At 45.1% G+C, this 16,128-nt stretch overlaps 1 protein-coding gene across 4 annotated transcripts in view; it reads right to left on the bottom strand.

Moving 5' to 3' along the window:
• Positions 1–12,933: 12,933 nt before the first annotated feature.
• Positions 12,934–16,128, bottom strand: part of DDX31 (DEAD-box helicase 31) — a 66,456-nt gene continuing 63,261 nt past the window's right edge. For all 4 annotated transcript variants that reach the window (XM_077284646.1, XM_077284644.1, XM_077284647.1 and 1 more), the window contains one exon: positions 12,934–13,466. In XM_077284646.1, the coding sequence (XP_077140761.1) occupies positions 13,337–13,466 (130 nt within the window). In that variant the 3' untranslated portion in view covers positions 12,934–13,336. The remainder of the gene's footprint in view (positions 13,467–16,128) is intronic.

Below are 16,128 nucleotides of genomic sequence, written 5' to 3'. Positions count from 1 at the left end.
TCCGCTCGCTGCTCCCGCGGTCACACAGACACGGAGTGTCTCACAACTCTGCCCCCGTGCCAGAAACCAGTCCGGGTGCTGCCGCTCTGTCCTCAGAGTCCGCCCACGTCTATAGTTGAGGAGGAAGCCGGAGGCGGGCGGTGAGGCAACTCAAGGGGGCGTGGCTACAACGCAGTCCCAGGGAACGGAACGAACAGCGGGTACTAATCGGGCTCTCTCTACGTCCCGGAAGTGGGCGGGGCTTCACCGGCGGCCGCAAATTCGGGATTTTAAATGCCCGAAGCGGGACAGCGGGACCCCGGTGCCAAAGCGGGACTGTCACGCTGAAATCGGGACGGTTGGGAGGTATGCTTTATTAACCCCTTTCTGACAGACGTAATATTCAATCCATGTGATCTGGGACTATTTGACCAGGGACGGAATATTAAGTCATCACGATCGCACACGAGGTGTGTACGGGCGGTCGTTGCCGGGTGTCAGCTGATTCTGACAGCTGACACACGAAACTAAGTGGCAGGAGTGGTCACAGACTGCTCCTGGCATATTAACCCCCAAAATGTTGCAATTGAACATGATCGAAGCATTCCAGGAGCCAGAAAAGGGATGACGGCTCCTCTGCCATTGGATTGGAGACCCCGCGGAGTGACGCGGGGTCCAGATCGCTGCCATGGTGATCCAATGTCGTCATGACGACATGCGGGTCACCAGACCTGGCAAACTTGCTGATCATGCCCAATGCATGATGAGTAAGTCTCTCCATCAGTGCAGAGCTGACAGTTTATACAGCATGGGCATGCTGCTGCATCCCCATGCTGTAGAAGTGATCAGCCTGCAAGAAATGATAGTCCCACTATGGGACTAATTAAAAAAATAAACATTTTTTTTAAATAATTGTAAAAATATAAAAAATCAGAATTACAAAAAAAAAAAATCAAGATGTTGTATCTCTAAATAAATTTGAATTAAAAAAAATGTAAACAATAAAAGCACAGATATTTGGTATTGTGGCATTCGCAACTACCCGACCTAGGAGGACACCGCTGAACAGAGGGCTGGACGGAGTCCAGAGTAACTCTGCTGCCTCATTATAGTGAATGAATCCCTCAGGGGTTTCATTTGAATCTCGTCACTCGGAGATTTAGATGGAAACCCCAAAATACGGTAAGTGTTCAGCATAGAGCACTGTATAAATGTGATCCCTAATGTTGTGTAAAATGTTTCCAATAAAAGCTTCAACTCAATTAAAAAAAAAAGCAAGTTCCTACTCAGGACCGTCATCTGTTAACAGAAATATAGGGGGCTTCTGTGTTAGTGGTAGCACAAAGGCTCTGGAAAAGAAAAATGGCTCCTCCCCCTCAAAAAGAAATTCAGCAAATTGTGCACTTCCAAATCCAAATGCCCCCTCTCCTCTGAACCCTACAGTGTAACTAAACCACATACAGCGTCCACGTTTGGCATTTCCTAAGCAAAGAGAGCTCTCCTAACTTACGGGCGCATGTGTTCAGAAGCACAAGCTGCGCATAACATACTGGTGACTACAACGTGTACTGTTCACTACAATGACAGTCTGAACTCGACAACATTCATTACTGCTCGTTTCTGGAAAATACCCTTTAAGTCAAAATAGTCACTACACCTGTAGATAAATTCCCCAATTAGTATAGTTTCCCAAATGGGGTCACTGCAGGTGGGTATCCTGCTTTTCTAGCAATTAGGAGCTCTGTATATGGAGTCCGCAAACTGTTATAGGAAAATCTGTGCTCCAGGAGGCAAATAGCCCTCTATTACTCGCGAGTATCTCCGTATAGCTAAGTAGTACTGTACAGCCACATAGGGGGTATTACCACGTTGAGTAGAAATTGTGGGACAAATTTTAGTGTCATTTTTACCAACTTCCTGTGAGAAAACATAAAATCTGTGGCTAAAACAAAATGTTGGTGGTAAAAATGTAGTTATTTTGTCTTCACTGCCCAATGGTATAAAATTCTGTGACATACCCATGGTGTCAATATGATCACTGCACCCCTAGATGAATTCATTGAGAGGTGAAGTTTGTAAAATGGGGTCACTTATTGGGGGTTCTGCTGTTCTGGCACCTCATGAGCTCTCCCAGTGGGTCTTGGCACCTGCAAACCATAACGGTAATATCTGTCTCTGCTTGCCTTCTGAGCTTAGCACTGTGCCTGAAAAATATTTCTCGATTACATGTAGGGTATTGGCGCACTCAGGAAAAAATGGACCTCAGTGTGTAGTAAAACAAATTCCTATTAGCGCTTAGAAAAATTAAAAACTAAAACATTTTAGTGGTGAAAATTTAATATATTCTTTCTTCACCGCTCAGTGGTATAAAATTCTGTGAGGCACATGTGGTGTCAATATGATCACTGCACCACTAGATGATTTCATTGAGCAGTGTAGTTTGTAAAATCAGTTCACATATGGGGGGTTTCTGTTGTTCTGGCACCTCAGGGACTATGCCAATGTGACATGGCACCCTCAAACCATTCCAGCAAAATCTGAACTCCAATATGGCGCCTCTTCCCTTCTGAGCTTTGCACTGTGCCTCAAAAGTAGTAATCCCCTACATATGGGGTATCGGCGTACTCAGGAGAAATTGCACATCAATTTGTATTATGCAATTTCTCCTGTTACCTTTATGAAAATGCAAAATTTGGGGCTAAAATAATTTTTTTGTGAGGAAAATGGATTTTATTATTTCTTCGTCTAAACGTTATTAACTTCTGTGAAGCACCGGGAGGTTCAAGGTACTCACCATGCATCTAAATGCATTCCTTGAGGGGGTCTAGTTTCCAAAATGGGGTCACTTGTGGGGGGGTTCCACTGTTTAGGCACATCAGCGGCTCTCCAAATGGGACATGACGTCCGCCAATGATTTCAGGAAACTTTACATACAAAGAGTAAAATGGCGCACATTCCGAACCCTGCCGGGTGCCCAAACAGTAGTTTCCTCCCTCATATAGGGTATCAGCATGATCAGGAGAAATTGCACAAAAAAATTTGGGGTCCATTTTTCCCTGTTACCCTTGTTAAAAAAAAAAAAAAAAAAAAATTGGATCTGAAGTAAAAAAATTTGTGGAAAAAAGAAAAAAAAGTTGAATGTGTATTTTTTCCACATTCCAAAAATTCCTGTGAAGCACCTGAAGGGTTAATAAACTTCTTGAATGTGGTTTTGTGCACATTGAGGGGTGCAGTTTTTAGAATGGTGTCACTTTTGGGTATCTTCTACCATATAGACCCCTCAAAGTGACTTCAAATGTGTTTTTCACAAATAAACGTAAGTCTTATCGAATATAATTTACCACCATCATGAAGTACAATATGTCATCAGAAAACAGTGTCAGAATCACCGGGATCCATTGAAGCATTCCACAGTTATAACCTCATAAAGTGACAGTGGTCAGAATTGTAAAAATTGGCCTGTTCATTAACATGCGAACCACCCTTGTGTTAAAAGGGTTAAACAAGCATGGTAAACGGTAGCACTACATGCAAAGAAGTGCCCACACTTGTATATGAATTATTGTGTGACAACCTCCTTCTCTCCGCCAGGACATTAAAAATGGGTCGTGACTGGATCTTCCAGCAAGACAATGACCCAAAACATACAGCCAAGGCAACAAAGAAGCGGCTCAAAAAGAAGCACATTAAGGTCATGGAGTGGCCTAGCCAGTCTTCAGACCTTAATCTCATAGAAAACTTATGGAGGGAGTCGAAGCTCGGAGTTGCCAAGCGACAGACTCAAAATCTTAAAGGGAATCTGTCACCTGAATTTGGGGGCTATGTAAATGCCCTGTTTTCAGTCCGATGGCCGGTGTTTCTTCTTTTTTCCTCCACCCCATCCTTCCCCGCTGTCCGCAATATTTTCCGGAATTGGAGAAGGTGTCTTCCATAGTTTGTGCGTGCGCAATGCTATCTTGTCTCGTGCAGTATGCTTTGCCCATCTGTGGGCAAAGCCGAAAAGCATTACTGCGCATGCGCCGCTGCACTATGTTCCAGAAGTATTTCTCTGTGTTCTGGGACATAAGCATTACTGCACATGCGCCGGCACACTTTCGGCTTTGCCCGCAGATGGGCAAAGCATACTGCGCGTGCGCGAGACAAGATTGCATTGCGCACGCGTGAACTATGGATGAAACCTAATTCCAGAAAATACTGCGGACAGCGGGGAAGGATGGGGTGGAGGAAAAAAAGAAGAAACACCACCCATCGGACCGAAAACAGGGCATTTACATAGCCCGCCAAATTCAGGTGACAGATTCCCTTTAATGATTTAGAGATGATCTGCAAAGAGGAGTGGACCAAAATTCCCCGACGTGTGCAAACCTCATCATCAACTACAAAAAACGTCTGACTGCTGTTCTTGCCAACAAGGGTTTTGCCACCAAGTAGTGCGTGACAGAAGGTCCAAAAATTTATTTCTCACTGCAAAATGCAAGTAAATTTATATAATGTATACAATGTGATTTTTCTGGATTTCATTTTTGATATTCTCTCAATGTTAAAATTAAACTACCCTTAAAATTATAGAAAATCAGCAAGGGATATAATATATATATATATATATATATATATATATATATATATATATATATATATATATACACGCAGTACAGACCAAAAGTTTGGACACACCTCATTTAAAGATTTTTCTGTATGTTCATGACTATGAAAATTGTACATTTACACTGAAGGCATCAAAACTATGAATTAACACGTGAAATTATATACTTAACAAAAAAGTGTGAAACAACTGAAATTATGTCTTATGTTCTAGGTTCTTCAAAGTAGCCACCTTTTGCTTTGATGACTGCTTTGCACACTCTTGGCATTCTCTTGATGAGCTTCAAGAGGTAGTCACCAGGAATGGTCTAACAACAATCTTGAAGGAGTTCCCAGAGATGCTTAGCACTTGTTGGCCCTTTTGCCTTCACTCTGCGGTCCAGCTCACCCCAAACCCTCTCGATTGGGTTCAGGTCTGGTGACTGTGGAGGCCAGGTCATCTGGCGTAGCACCCCATCATTCTCCTTCTTGGTCAAATAGCCCTTACACAGCCTGGAGGTGTGTTTGGGGTCACTGTCCTGTTCCTGTTGAAAAATACATGATGGTTCAACTAAATGCAAAATCGATGGAATAGCATGCCCCTGCAAGATGCTGTGGTAGCCATGCTGGTTCAGTATGCCTTCAATTTTGAATAAATCCCCAACAGTGTCACCAGCAAAGCACCCCCACACCATCACACCTCCTCCTCCATGCTTCACGGTGGGAGCCAGGCATGTAGAGTCCATCCGTTCACCTTTTCTGCGTCGCACAAAGACACGGTGGTTGGAAGCAAAGTGTCATGTCGGACGCTATTCACACTAGGGCGTCCGACAGACAGCGGTAATTCCACATTCATCCACTATACGCTCAGTGGCGCCAGCTAGATTTTTTTCCAGGTTGCCCAGGGTTAATCTAGCTGGTACTCGGGTTGGAGGCTGGTTCACGCCCTCAGCCTTTAAATAGTTTTGCTGGACTTTGGGCATCGCCGATTATAGCTTGTGCCTCGTGCCTAGTGATTCCGGTCTGGAGTGGTGGTCTTGGAGAAGAAATATCGTATCTGGTGGTGTATATTGTTATATTTCTCCTTCCCATATTTGTATTTGTTTTGCCCTGGGCACATTATTGTGTTTGCCTGTGTGCCTGCGGCGTGGTGCGTTTTTTAGTTTTCCCTGTCTGTGCTCTCTGTGGGGGTTGGTGTGTGATCTATTCACTGGGTGGCGGGTGGTGGTTTCAGCATAGGGCTGAAACAGGAGTCAGGGCCAGGCCTGGTGGCCCAGACAAGCACACCATTAGTGTAAATTCTGGGAGAGGGACAGACAGGGTTTTCCCTAGTCTGAAGGATATCGCAGGGGCCCGGGTAACCAGCCTTAGCCTACCTAGTCTCCCCGTGACACAAAGATCTCAAATTTGGACTCATCAGACCAAAGCACAGATTTCCACTGGTCTAATGTCCATTCCTTGTGTTCTTTAGCCCAAACAAGTCTCTTCTGCTTGTTGCCTGTCCTTAGCAGTGGTTTCCTAGCAGCTGTTTTACCTTGAAGGCCTGCTGCACAAAGTCTCCTCTTTATAGTTGTTAGAGATTTGTCTGCTGCTAGAAGTCTGTGTGGCATTGACCTGGGCTCTAATCTGAGCTGCTGTTAACCTGCTATTTCTGAGGCAGGTGACTCAGATAAACATCCTCAGAAGCAGAGGTGACTCTTGGTCTTCCTTTCTTGGGGCGGTCCTCATGTGAGCCAGTTTCTTTGTAGCGCTTGATGGTTTTTGCCACTGCACTTGGGGACACTTTCAAAGTTTGCCCAATTTTTCGGACTGACTGTCCTTCATTTCTTAAAGTAATGATGGCCACTCGTTTTTCTTTACTTAGCTGCTTTTTTCTTGCCATAATACAAATTCTAACAGTCTATTCAGTAGTACTATCAGCTGTGTATCCACCAGACTTCTGCACAATACAACTGATGGTCCCAACACCATTTATAAGGCAAGAAATCCCACTTATTAAACCTTACAGCACACACCTGTGAAGTGAAAACCATTCCCGGTGACTACCTCTTGAAGCTCATCAAGAGAATGCCAAGAGTGTGCAAAGCAGACATCAAAGCAAAAGGTGGCTACTTTGAAGAACCTAGAATATAAGACATAATTTCAGTTGTTTCACACTTTTTTGCTAAGTATATAATTCCACATGTGTTAATTCATAGTGTTGATGCCTTCAATGTGAATGTACAGTTTTCATAGTCATGAAAATACAGAAAAATCTTTAAATGAGGTGTGTCCAAACTTTTGGTCTGTACTGCGTATATGTATATAGCCCGGACATGTGGGTCTAAATTAAACCTTGCACACTTAGTAAGAAAATGGAGTGCTGCCTCCTTTTTTGTGTATATATATATATATATATAATTTTGTAGTGGTTGATAAAAAACAAACAAAAAACCTGGACCACTAAATGAAAATGGGATGTTCCATATGGGTTATATGCAATATATTAACATTAGGTAGATATCACAAGAAATAGTAGGTTGTAATAAATCCGTTTTCTACAACCTATTTATTGGAACATCTCATTTTCATTTAGTGGTCCATGTTTTTTTTTTTTTTTACTAAAAAAAACTTATATATATATTTTCCTCTTGGTTAATAATAATTCATATACAAGTGTAGGCACCTTTTTTGCATGTAGTGCTACCGTTTACCATGCCCATTTAATAAAGGTATTTCTATCCTTACATTATTTGTCCCATATTTCTTTCCTTTGGACCGCAGGTTCGGTACATCCTCTTGGTTTTCTGTATCCAGATTCGACAATCCTCAGAGTGAAACATTTGTTCTACCAATGTATCTCCTGTCCTTATAGGATGCCCCCAGCCCTAGGGGGGTTGAGCTCCCTTTAGTTTATTTTTGCAGCCCCCATCTCTGGTGGGTTTTGGTCCCTTTAGTTTGTCTTTGAGGTCATTAGGCCTGGTGGGTTCTAGACCCATTGGTTTGTGTTTGTGGCCCGCTATCCTTAGGGGTTTCTGAACCCCTTGTTTTTGGGGTCCATAGCCCTAGTGGGTTTTGGTCCCCTTGGTTTGTCTTTGGGCCCAACCGCCCCACCCCATTCAGTTTTGGACACTATTGTTTGGACCCCCAACTCCAGCGGGTTCTTGTCCCTTCGGTTTGTTTTTGGGTCCCACATCTCAGGTTGTTTCCAGTCCCATCAGTTAACCCTTGAGGCTTTCTATCTCTAGGGGGTTCTGGTGTCTTTGGGACCCCTCTCCTGCAAATATGGTCTGAACTGATCCTTTCAGCACCATAGTTGCACATCTGCATGCTGGTATGCAAGGACAATGGCCATCCTGCCCCCTCCCTGCCCGGTGGCCATTTTAGACAGGAAGGGGCCCCTCGCACCTCTGCATTGTTACCAGAAATCAGGATGAATTATTAATGCTAATCACCCCCCTGTATAATTGTTTAAGTGATTTAAATGGTCACTTTGCAGGATGGGTGGTTTCCGTCCCTTTAAAGTGTGGCTGGCTCAGTGACAGCCAGTGTACCAGCAGCTGGTGACTGGGACAGACTGGAAGCGGCGGCCAGTGCAGGCAGCCAACAGATGGACAGCGGGGCCTATTCACACACGCAGGGTAACCCCCTTCCCCCATCCTCACTGGCACATAAAGGGCAGAGAGGATCAGCTTTGTCTATGAGCCCCGCAGGTCCTAAGTGACCTCTCAGACAGGCGGGCCATTCTCAGGCCTCGGACAAGGAGGAACAAAATCTCCTGGGAGGGGACGCATTGGGCCCTTGTGGAGGTGTCAGCGAGGAAGCGGAGACGACGGTGAAGACCTTCTCTCCGCACATCGTCCTTCTACAAAAAAAAAAAAAAAAAAAAGGCCCCTACCTTGAAATGCAATTTTCTATGCTGCACGATATTTACAACTATTACGCAAAAAAGTCCTGTCACATCAGTTTCAGGAAAAGCTGGGTGTCAACAAATATGGCCACAATGACTGGCGGGTAGAGGGCATGGGACAATTCTTACAAGAGAAGGAAATTGATAACATAGCAATGACTTAGTATACCTGCACTGGAATATCAGCAGGTATCAATAGTGACACACGAGTAATGCGGAAAAAGGAAATGTCCACGATCATCCAGATCTGTATGACTTTATCTTTGCAAAACCAAAAAGGTGACAAAACCCAAACCACTTTAGCAATAAAAAAACAAAACCTTTTAGATTTATTATTTCCAATTTGCCAATATATATTTTATATTTAAAAAAATAACTTAAGGTCCCGATTCATCAAGCATGCTTAATCAAAGCCTGGAGTAAGTGTGCCGGTTAATGAGTTTGGCGCACCTTTTTGGGTATGTGCCCACGTGGCGGATTGGTGTGCGGATTTTTCCGCACTATTTTTGCACTGCGGATTTACAGCGGTTTTCGGGTGGATTCCTATTGAGGAGCAGGTGTAAACTGCTGCGGAATCCGCACAAAGAATTGACATGCTGCGGAAAAAACACTGCTACGTTTCCGCGCGTTTTTTTTCTGCAGCATGTGCACTGCGGATTTTGTTTTCCTTACGTTTACATGGTACTGTACAACGCATGGAAAACAGCTGCAGATCCGCAGCAAAATCCGCAACGTGCGCACATAGCCTTAGTTACCCTGCGCCACCGCCAAAAAAGCTACTGCAATCACAGACTGAAGGTCGTCAATGTTGTAATTTACTTTACTTTCCTGCCATAAATGATGATTATTTTTTCAGCCACAATCCTCCTGGCTAAGCTTCGCCCCCGATTTTCAAATTAGTTAGCAAAGCTGGCCCAAGACAGGCTAAAAGAAACAAAAGTTTGGTCCTAAAATGAATTTTAGAACTTAAAATAATATACATCTAAAAATATTTATTAAAAAACAAGTCCCGCTATTTTAAAGCATCAACCAATCCAATATAACATTTTAATTAAAGTTTGGATTTCTTACCATTTCCCCCCACAATCTTCATTCTGGATTTGGTCTTGCACAACCTGGTCCTGACTTGCTCTGCCACTTTTTGTGTTCTTCCCCCCTCCATCTTGTTTGCCAATTCTATTAACCTTTCGTTGGTCTTTTTCCCTGGGCCTCTTTCATATTAATGGGACTAGTGGGTATTATTACTATTTTTTTGGGAAATGTGCAGCAACTAATTAAGTCGATAAGGCTCATTCCTTTGTGATCAGCGTCGATTTTTGCATGTGAAAGGGCCTGGGCTAAATCCTTTGCCATGGATATGGTAGAGAGAGAGAGGATTGTCCTCCGGATCGGGGGTTAATGAACTGACAGACAAGTATATACACAGCAGCCGGCGTACAACATATGCAGTCGCGCAAAAAAAAAAACTTCATGAAAAAAAAAATCCAACATGGATCGACTTAAACCCAAGGGATAAGTGGTTTAGATTAATCTCATTGAATAAGAAAGACGCCAAACAAAACTCCTTAAAATCATATTAAAAATCTATCAAAGACGACTTGTGGGTGGGGGCTGCGGATCTGAGACGCCCGCAGCTCGTTGCACATTAAACAGACAAAATGGAAATCACAAAAAAAACAAGATTCCACCAATATTTAATTTCCTTCGTACCTCGGAGAGATACTTTGCGGAATGTTAAAGAAACAGGTCTCATGTAAATCACCTTGGAGGGGGGCTGCGACATCAAATCCATATTAAGAACCCCCCAATTAGATAATTTGCAGTTTGCATAGGATTCAGCTGCATTTTTATTTATTTTTTTTAAAAGGGGACAAGAGATGAGCAAGCGTGCTGGCATAAGGCATTATCTGAGTGTCTTCGGCATGCACGAATAATATGTTCGGGTCCCCGCGGCTGTAGGTTTTGTGCCTGTTAAGTAATCCCTGATTCGCTGCTGTTAGACAGCAGTAACACATGCAGGGATTGTCTAACAGCCGTAAAACATGCAGCCACGGGGACCTGAACATATTATCCGTGCACGCCGAAGATACTCGGATAACATCCAAGCATGCTCATATAACACCTTATTAGAGCACGTTCGCTCATCACTAGATGGGTCAGGTGGCACTGCTGGTGGGTGATAACCTGACCGTGCTGCAATATACATGGGTACATGCACCAAACTTTTTTTTTTTAGTATTAGGCTATATGCACACGTTGCAGATTTGACTGTGGAATTTTCTGTGCAGATTCTGCATTTCTTGGCAGAAAACGCAGGTCAGAGTCTGCGCCTTTTTTTGGTATGTGCACACGTTGCAGATTTTTGTGCAGATTTCTATTATGGAATGGCTGCAGAAACGCAGCAGATCTGCAAAAAGAAGTGACATGCTCCTTTTTTGAATCTGCTGCGTTTTCTGTGCAGAATTTTCCGCACCATTAGCACAGCATTTTTTTTCTTTGCCATTGATTTACATTGTACTGTAAATCACTTGAGGATCTGCAGCGTTTCTGCACGGAAAAAAAAGCTGCAGATCTGCAACGTGTGCACATATTCTTAGGTCGATTTAAAACGTGGGCATAATCTGGGACCTTGTCTGCCGGCCTTAACCCTTCATCAGGGTCATGCGTCAGCAATATGGATGCTATAAGGCGGCCACCGGAGGACAGTTGTTCGGTTAGAAAGTTTGTCACATTACAAAAATGTGGCTAAAGTATACCGTATTACATTTTGTAAAATATGCATTTTAGGGAAATAACTGAACGGACGACTTTGATTTCCGGGTTGTACCATGACGTACGGCAGCGCCTGTTGGATCTGTCTCTTGAACCAAGTGGCTGTGTGCACTCAGCAGTCGCACGTTTCACTCACAATCTTTTCATAGGTTTCGGCGGCCCTGAGAAATACACAACAATGCCGAGTAACGCGAGACACAGGAACCCCGCGGCACAGCAACATCTTTATGAGCGAGCGTCTTTTATTCTCTTGGTGACAGAAGACAATTGAGGAGACGTCTGATGTGACTCCCGGTCCTGCCACAAAGGGGCCCAGCAGAGAGGAGGCTGCTGTCAGGGCTAGGATTACACAGGACGCTACACCTCCAAACAGAGGCACGGAGGATGGACGGGCCTGGGAGAGGAGAGATGGGACATCATCGGCCATTATCAACTGCTAAAGAGGTCATGTGCTGCTAAATAGGACAACATCATCCTGTACAGAAGCAATAGACTGCGCCGAGGACACTATAACATCAGTATAAATCACAGATGATGACATAACACAGAAGATCATCATACTTCATACATGATGACATCACCAGGTACGAGATCAGCACACACTGCGGATGACGACGTCACCAGGTACGAGATCGGCACACACGGTGGATGACAACGTCACCAGGTACGGGATCAGCACGCACAGCAGATGACGACGTCACCAGGTGTGAGATCAGCACACACGGCAGATGACGACGTCACCAGGTACGGGATCAGCACACATCGCGGATGACGACGTCACCAGGTACGAGATCAGCACACACAGCGGATGACGTCACCAGGTACGAGATCAGAACACACGGCGGATGACGACGTCACCAGGTACGAGATCAGCACACGGCGGATGACGACGTCACCAGGTGCGAGATCAGCACACACAGCGGATGACGACGTCACCAGGTGCGAGATCAGCACACACGGCAGATGACGACGTCACCAGGTACGGGATCAGCACACACCGCGGATGACGACATCACCAGGTACGAGATCAGCACACACGGCGGATGACGTCACTAGGTACGAGATCAGCACACACGGCGGATGCCGACGTCACCAGGTACGAGATCAGCACACACAGCGGATGACGACGTCACCAGGTGCGAGATCAGCACACACGGCAGATGACGACGTCACCAGGTACGGGATCAGCACACACCGCGGATGACGACGTCACCAGGTACGAGATCAGCACACACAGCGGATGACGTCACTAGGTACGAGATCAGCACACACGGCGGATGACGACGTCACCAGGTACGAGATCAGCACACACGGCGGATGACGACGTCACCAGGTACGAGATCAACACACACGGCGGATGACGTCACCAGGTACGGGATCAGCACACACGGCGGATGACGTCACCAGGTACGGGATCAGCACACACGGCGGATGACGACGTCACCAGGTACGAGATCAGCACACACGGTGGATGACGTCACCAGGTACGAGATCAGCACACACCGCGGATGATGACGTCACTCAGTACATCACACGAGGCCGCACTGCTTATTCAATGATTCCATTGCTTTAAGATACAAACTCTTTTACTGATGCCAGATTTTGTGCTTCCTATTGGGGTCTTCACACGCCACATCAGCTTGACGACTCGCTCTAATGTTGCATATGTGTGGTTTACAAGCAGATTCTCTAGTCATAAATGTATATAAAAGAAAACTTAAAAATTTTTTAATAAATCTTTTTCCATTCATAGATACATAATTCCCTAAATTAGTCCGGTGTGTCAGCTCCCTGCAGAGTCTTGCTGGCTTATACAGTGATTCATTACTCAGGGCCTATGTATCGGGTACTGAAGCTCCCTGCAGTGCTGCAATTTATCCTCCAGTCATTGATACAAACGAGAATCCCGTCGACTTCTAGAGGCAAGGCAAATTGATCTGAATGAATAGTGTCAGTCTACACTGCAGTTCTGGCGTTCAATTCATGAACCCGTAGGTGAAAAAGAGCCGAGCGGATTCAGTGCTTGAAACAGAGCACGGACCAAGAAAGCAAAAACCCCAGAGTCTTTGTGATGGTGAATCATTTTTGGTTTGTTCTCCGACCGCCTATCACAACTCAAGACGTCTTATCGATACTCTGAGGCATCTTCATTTTCTTGGGTTTGGGAGGGAGTCCGCTGGAAAACTCTGATGTCAGGAGATCTGAGAATCTCTGCTTCGTCCTGAAAGTCTTGTGTCCATCGCTCCTGTGAGACAAAGAATAAGAGGAAAAAGCTTAAATAGCAATGTCCCAATTTCCAACACCTTCAAGATTTCTAGTTTTTCTACAAAGTGCAATATTCAACGCTGGGGTCTCTTAACGTCTGCCCCTAGGAAAGCTGGGTGACAACCTATATTAGTCTCAGTTTTCTATCGGGTGTCAGTCTATTCTCAGTGTACTGATCCTTCTGGCTCTGATACCAGTGAATAACAATACTGATGTCCCATCAGGAGACTTGTACAGTTCTCTGACAACCATGATATGGTCACTGTTATATTACTCATGGAGTTGTCAGCAAACTTTCCCCACTACCCTGAATAGCAAATCTGCCCAATTATGCAATAACTGACCACCACTTCATTACTGCTGCATATGTGCCCCTTCAGAAGCCCTGGAAAGTGGGGTGACAACCAAATGGTCATTTTTATAGCATCCCAGGAGTTGTCAGGTAAAGTCTGCTTATTTCTCTGAATGGCAAATCTGCCTAGTTATGCAGTAATACATCTTTGCTCTGATAAGTCTGCACTATTATGCATGAGTATCTTTCAGAAGTCTAGGAAAGCTGGATGGGAATTAAAAGGCACAAGCCAATTTAAAAGGGGGCCACTCTGTAAGCCCATGCTCACCACCCTAATGTGTCCTATTTGTACCAGTTTCTGAAAAATTTATTAACATGAACTTTCACCTGACTTTCCGATGGTCCAGAACAGTAATTTACCAAAATTATTATATACAGTTTCTGCAAAAGCTGGGCCTCCAAAAACAGTGACACAGCTTTTCCAGAGCCCTGAATGGCAAATCTGATATATCCAATTATTCCCACAGTCGGCCAAGCCTGCTGGGAGTTGTAGTTTACAGCTTGTAATGGAGCAGTAATAGGGTTAAGTGTGGATGACTGACACAGGAGGCAGTTAATTGAATAGTGATTATGTCACACCGGCGACCCGATAACGCGCTCGGACACGCCGCTAGAATGGGGACACAATCCCTTCTGGACCCAGAGACTGGAGATCAGGGTCATTATTAGGAAACGGCCTGGATTACCTGCCCCTCCCCCACTATGACACCTAAGTCTCTTTTTAATTGGGGTATTAAACGGCTCCCCCTTCAGTCCTGACAGGGTATGAAATGCGCTTACTGCGGGGGAGCTGCCAGGCCGACCTGATGCCATTGTGGTCTGGCCTTCACGCTTAACCTGCTTATAGGGGATGGAGACAACGACGCAGACAGTCGCGGATACGCTCTCGTTTCGCCAAACACTGCGACGGGAACAAATAAATAAAAGGAACCATCTGTTTAATAACATGAAACTGTGGCTACCAAAATGGCGCTGGCAAAATCTGATCGGAATCCACCCCACTAACAATCAGTAGATCCCATGTCGTAACACCATGGGCCGATTTTCATGGCCCAGCGTAGCTGCAGCCTCACCAGCTGGAGAGATCGGTGAACTCCGCTGCAATGTGATCACCCAGCTTTCCCAGGTCCGGTAATGTGGCAGCATCACAACAAGTTTGCGATTGAGGAATTTGGCAGCCATATTGGTTGCCACATAACACTCCCAGAAACTTTTCTGAGTGTTAGAAGTGGATTAGGGCGTTGCCCCTCATGTGACTGTCTAATGGGATATTTCCTGAGCGGCAGGAGGAGATCACAACTTGGCCAGAAATCTCCTTAAATGATCTCTTAATGATCCTTTTGGGCCTGTAAATGGTCTTTTGTGAGGTGGAACGTGACATGTCTGCACGCCCTGAGAGCTGCTCTTGTTCTCAGCGGCCGGAACGTCACTGGGGCTAATGAGTGAAAAGAGAAGCCATGCAGGACCCCCGACTTCTCGTCAGCATAATTGCGTGACATGCCTCCGTCAGTCAGGAGAGCGCCTGGCGAGCCTACCCCACGCTATGTAACCTGCTACTTATCTGCTAATCACACCATTCTTCCCAGTATAAAGGCCCGGGACAAATCCCTCTAGTCATGGGGCACGGAGGCCGGGGGAAGGGGGTCCCAACCAGTTCTCCATCTGCCTCAATGAGACAATGGTTCAACCCTGTCTGTGAAACTGGGGGGCTGCTGGCACCATATTGCATGACGAGAAACTAACAGTTACCATATGGCGGTTTATGTGGGGGTATAGAGACAGAAAGGGGGCACAAGGTAAAAGCAATTATTTACAGGACTGCAGCATGTGAGGGGTTAATAATAAAGCTCTATTGTGTCTGACAAAATTAGATTTTCACGTTCAAGGGACCAGAACCCACCACCCCCTTAGGACTGATCCAGTCCTGTCCTGCACCCCCTCCAATAATGAGGGGCACACTGCACAGACGACCTCTGCTGGAGACTTGTGGTAATGCACTTCACAGGAGGTCACATTGTGAACCCTCAATAACATAATAATTGTATTTATATAGCGCCAACATATTCCGCAGCGCTTTACAAATTAATAGAGGGGACTTGTACAGACAATAGACATTACAGTATAACAATAATCACAGTTCAAAACAGATACCAGGAGGAATGAGGGCCCTGCTCGCAAGCTTACAAACTATGAGGAAAAGGGGCGACACGAGAGGTGGATGGTAACAATTGCTTTAGTTATTCGGACCGGCCATAGTGTAAGGCTCGGGTGTTCATGTAAAGCTGCATGA

This window comes from Ranitomeya variabilis, chromosome 2 (genome assembly GCF_051348905.1).
Source record: "Ranitomeya variabilis isolate aRanVar5 chromosome 2, aRanVar5.hap1, whole genome shotgun sequence".
Taxonomy (NCBI): Eukaryota; Metazoa; Chordata; class Amphibia; order Anura; family Dendrobatidae; genus Ranitomeya; species Ranitomeya variabilis.
Note: the sequence above shows the minus strand (reverse complement) of the source record. Positions and strands in the feature narration are given on the sequence as shown.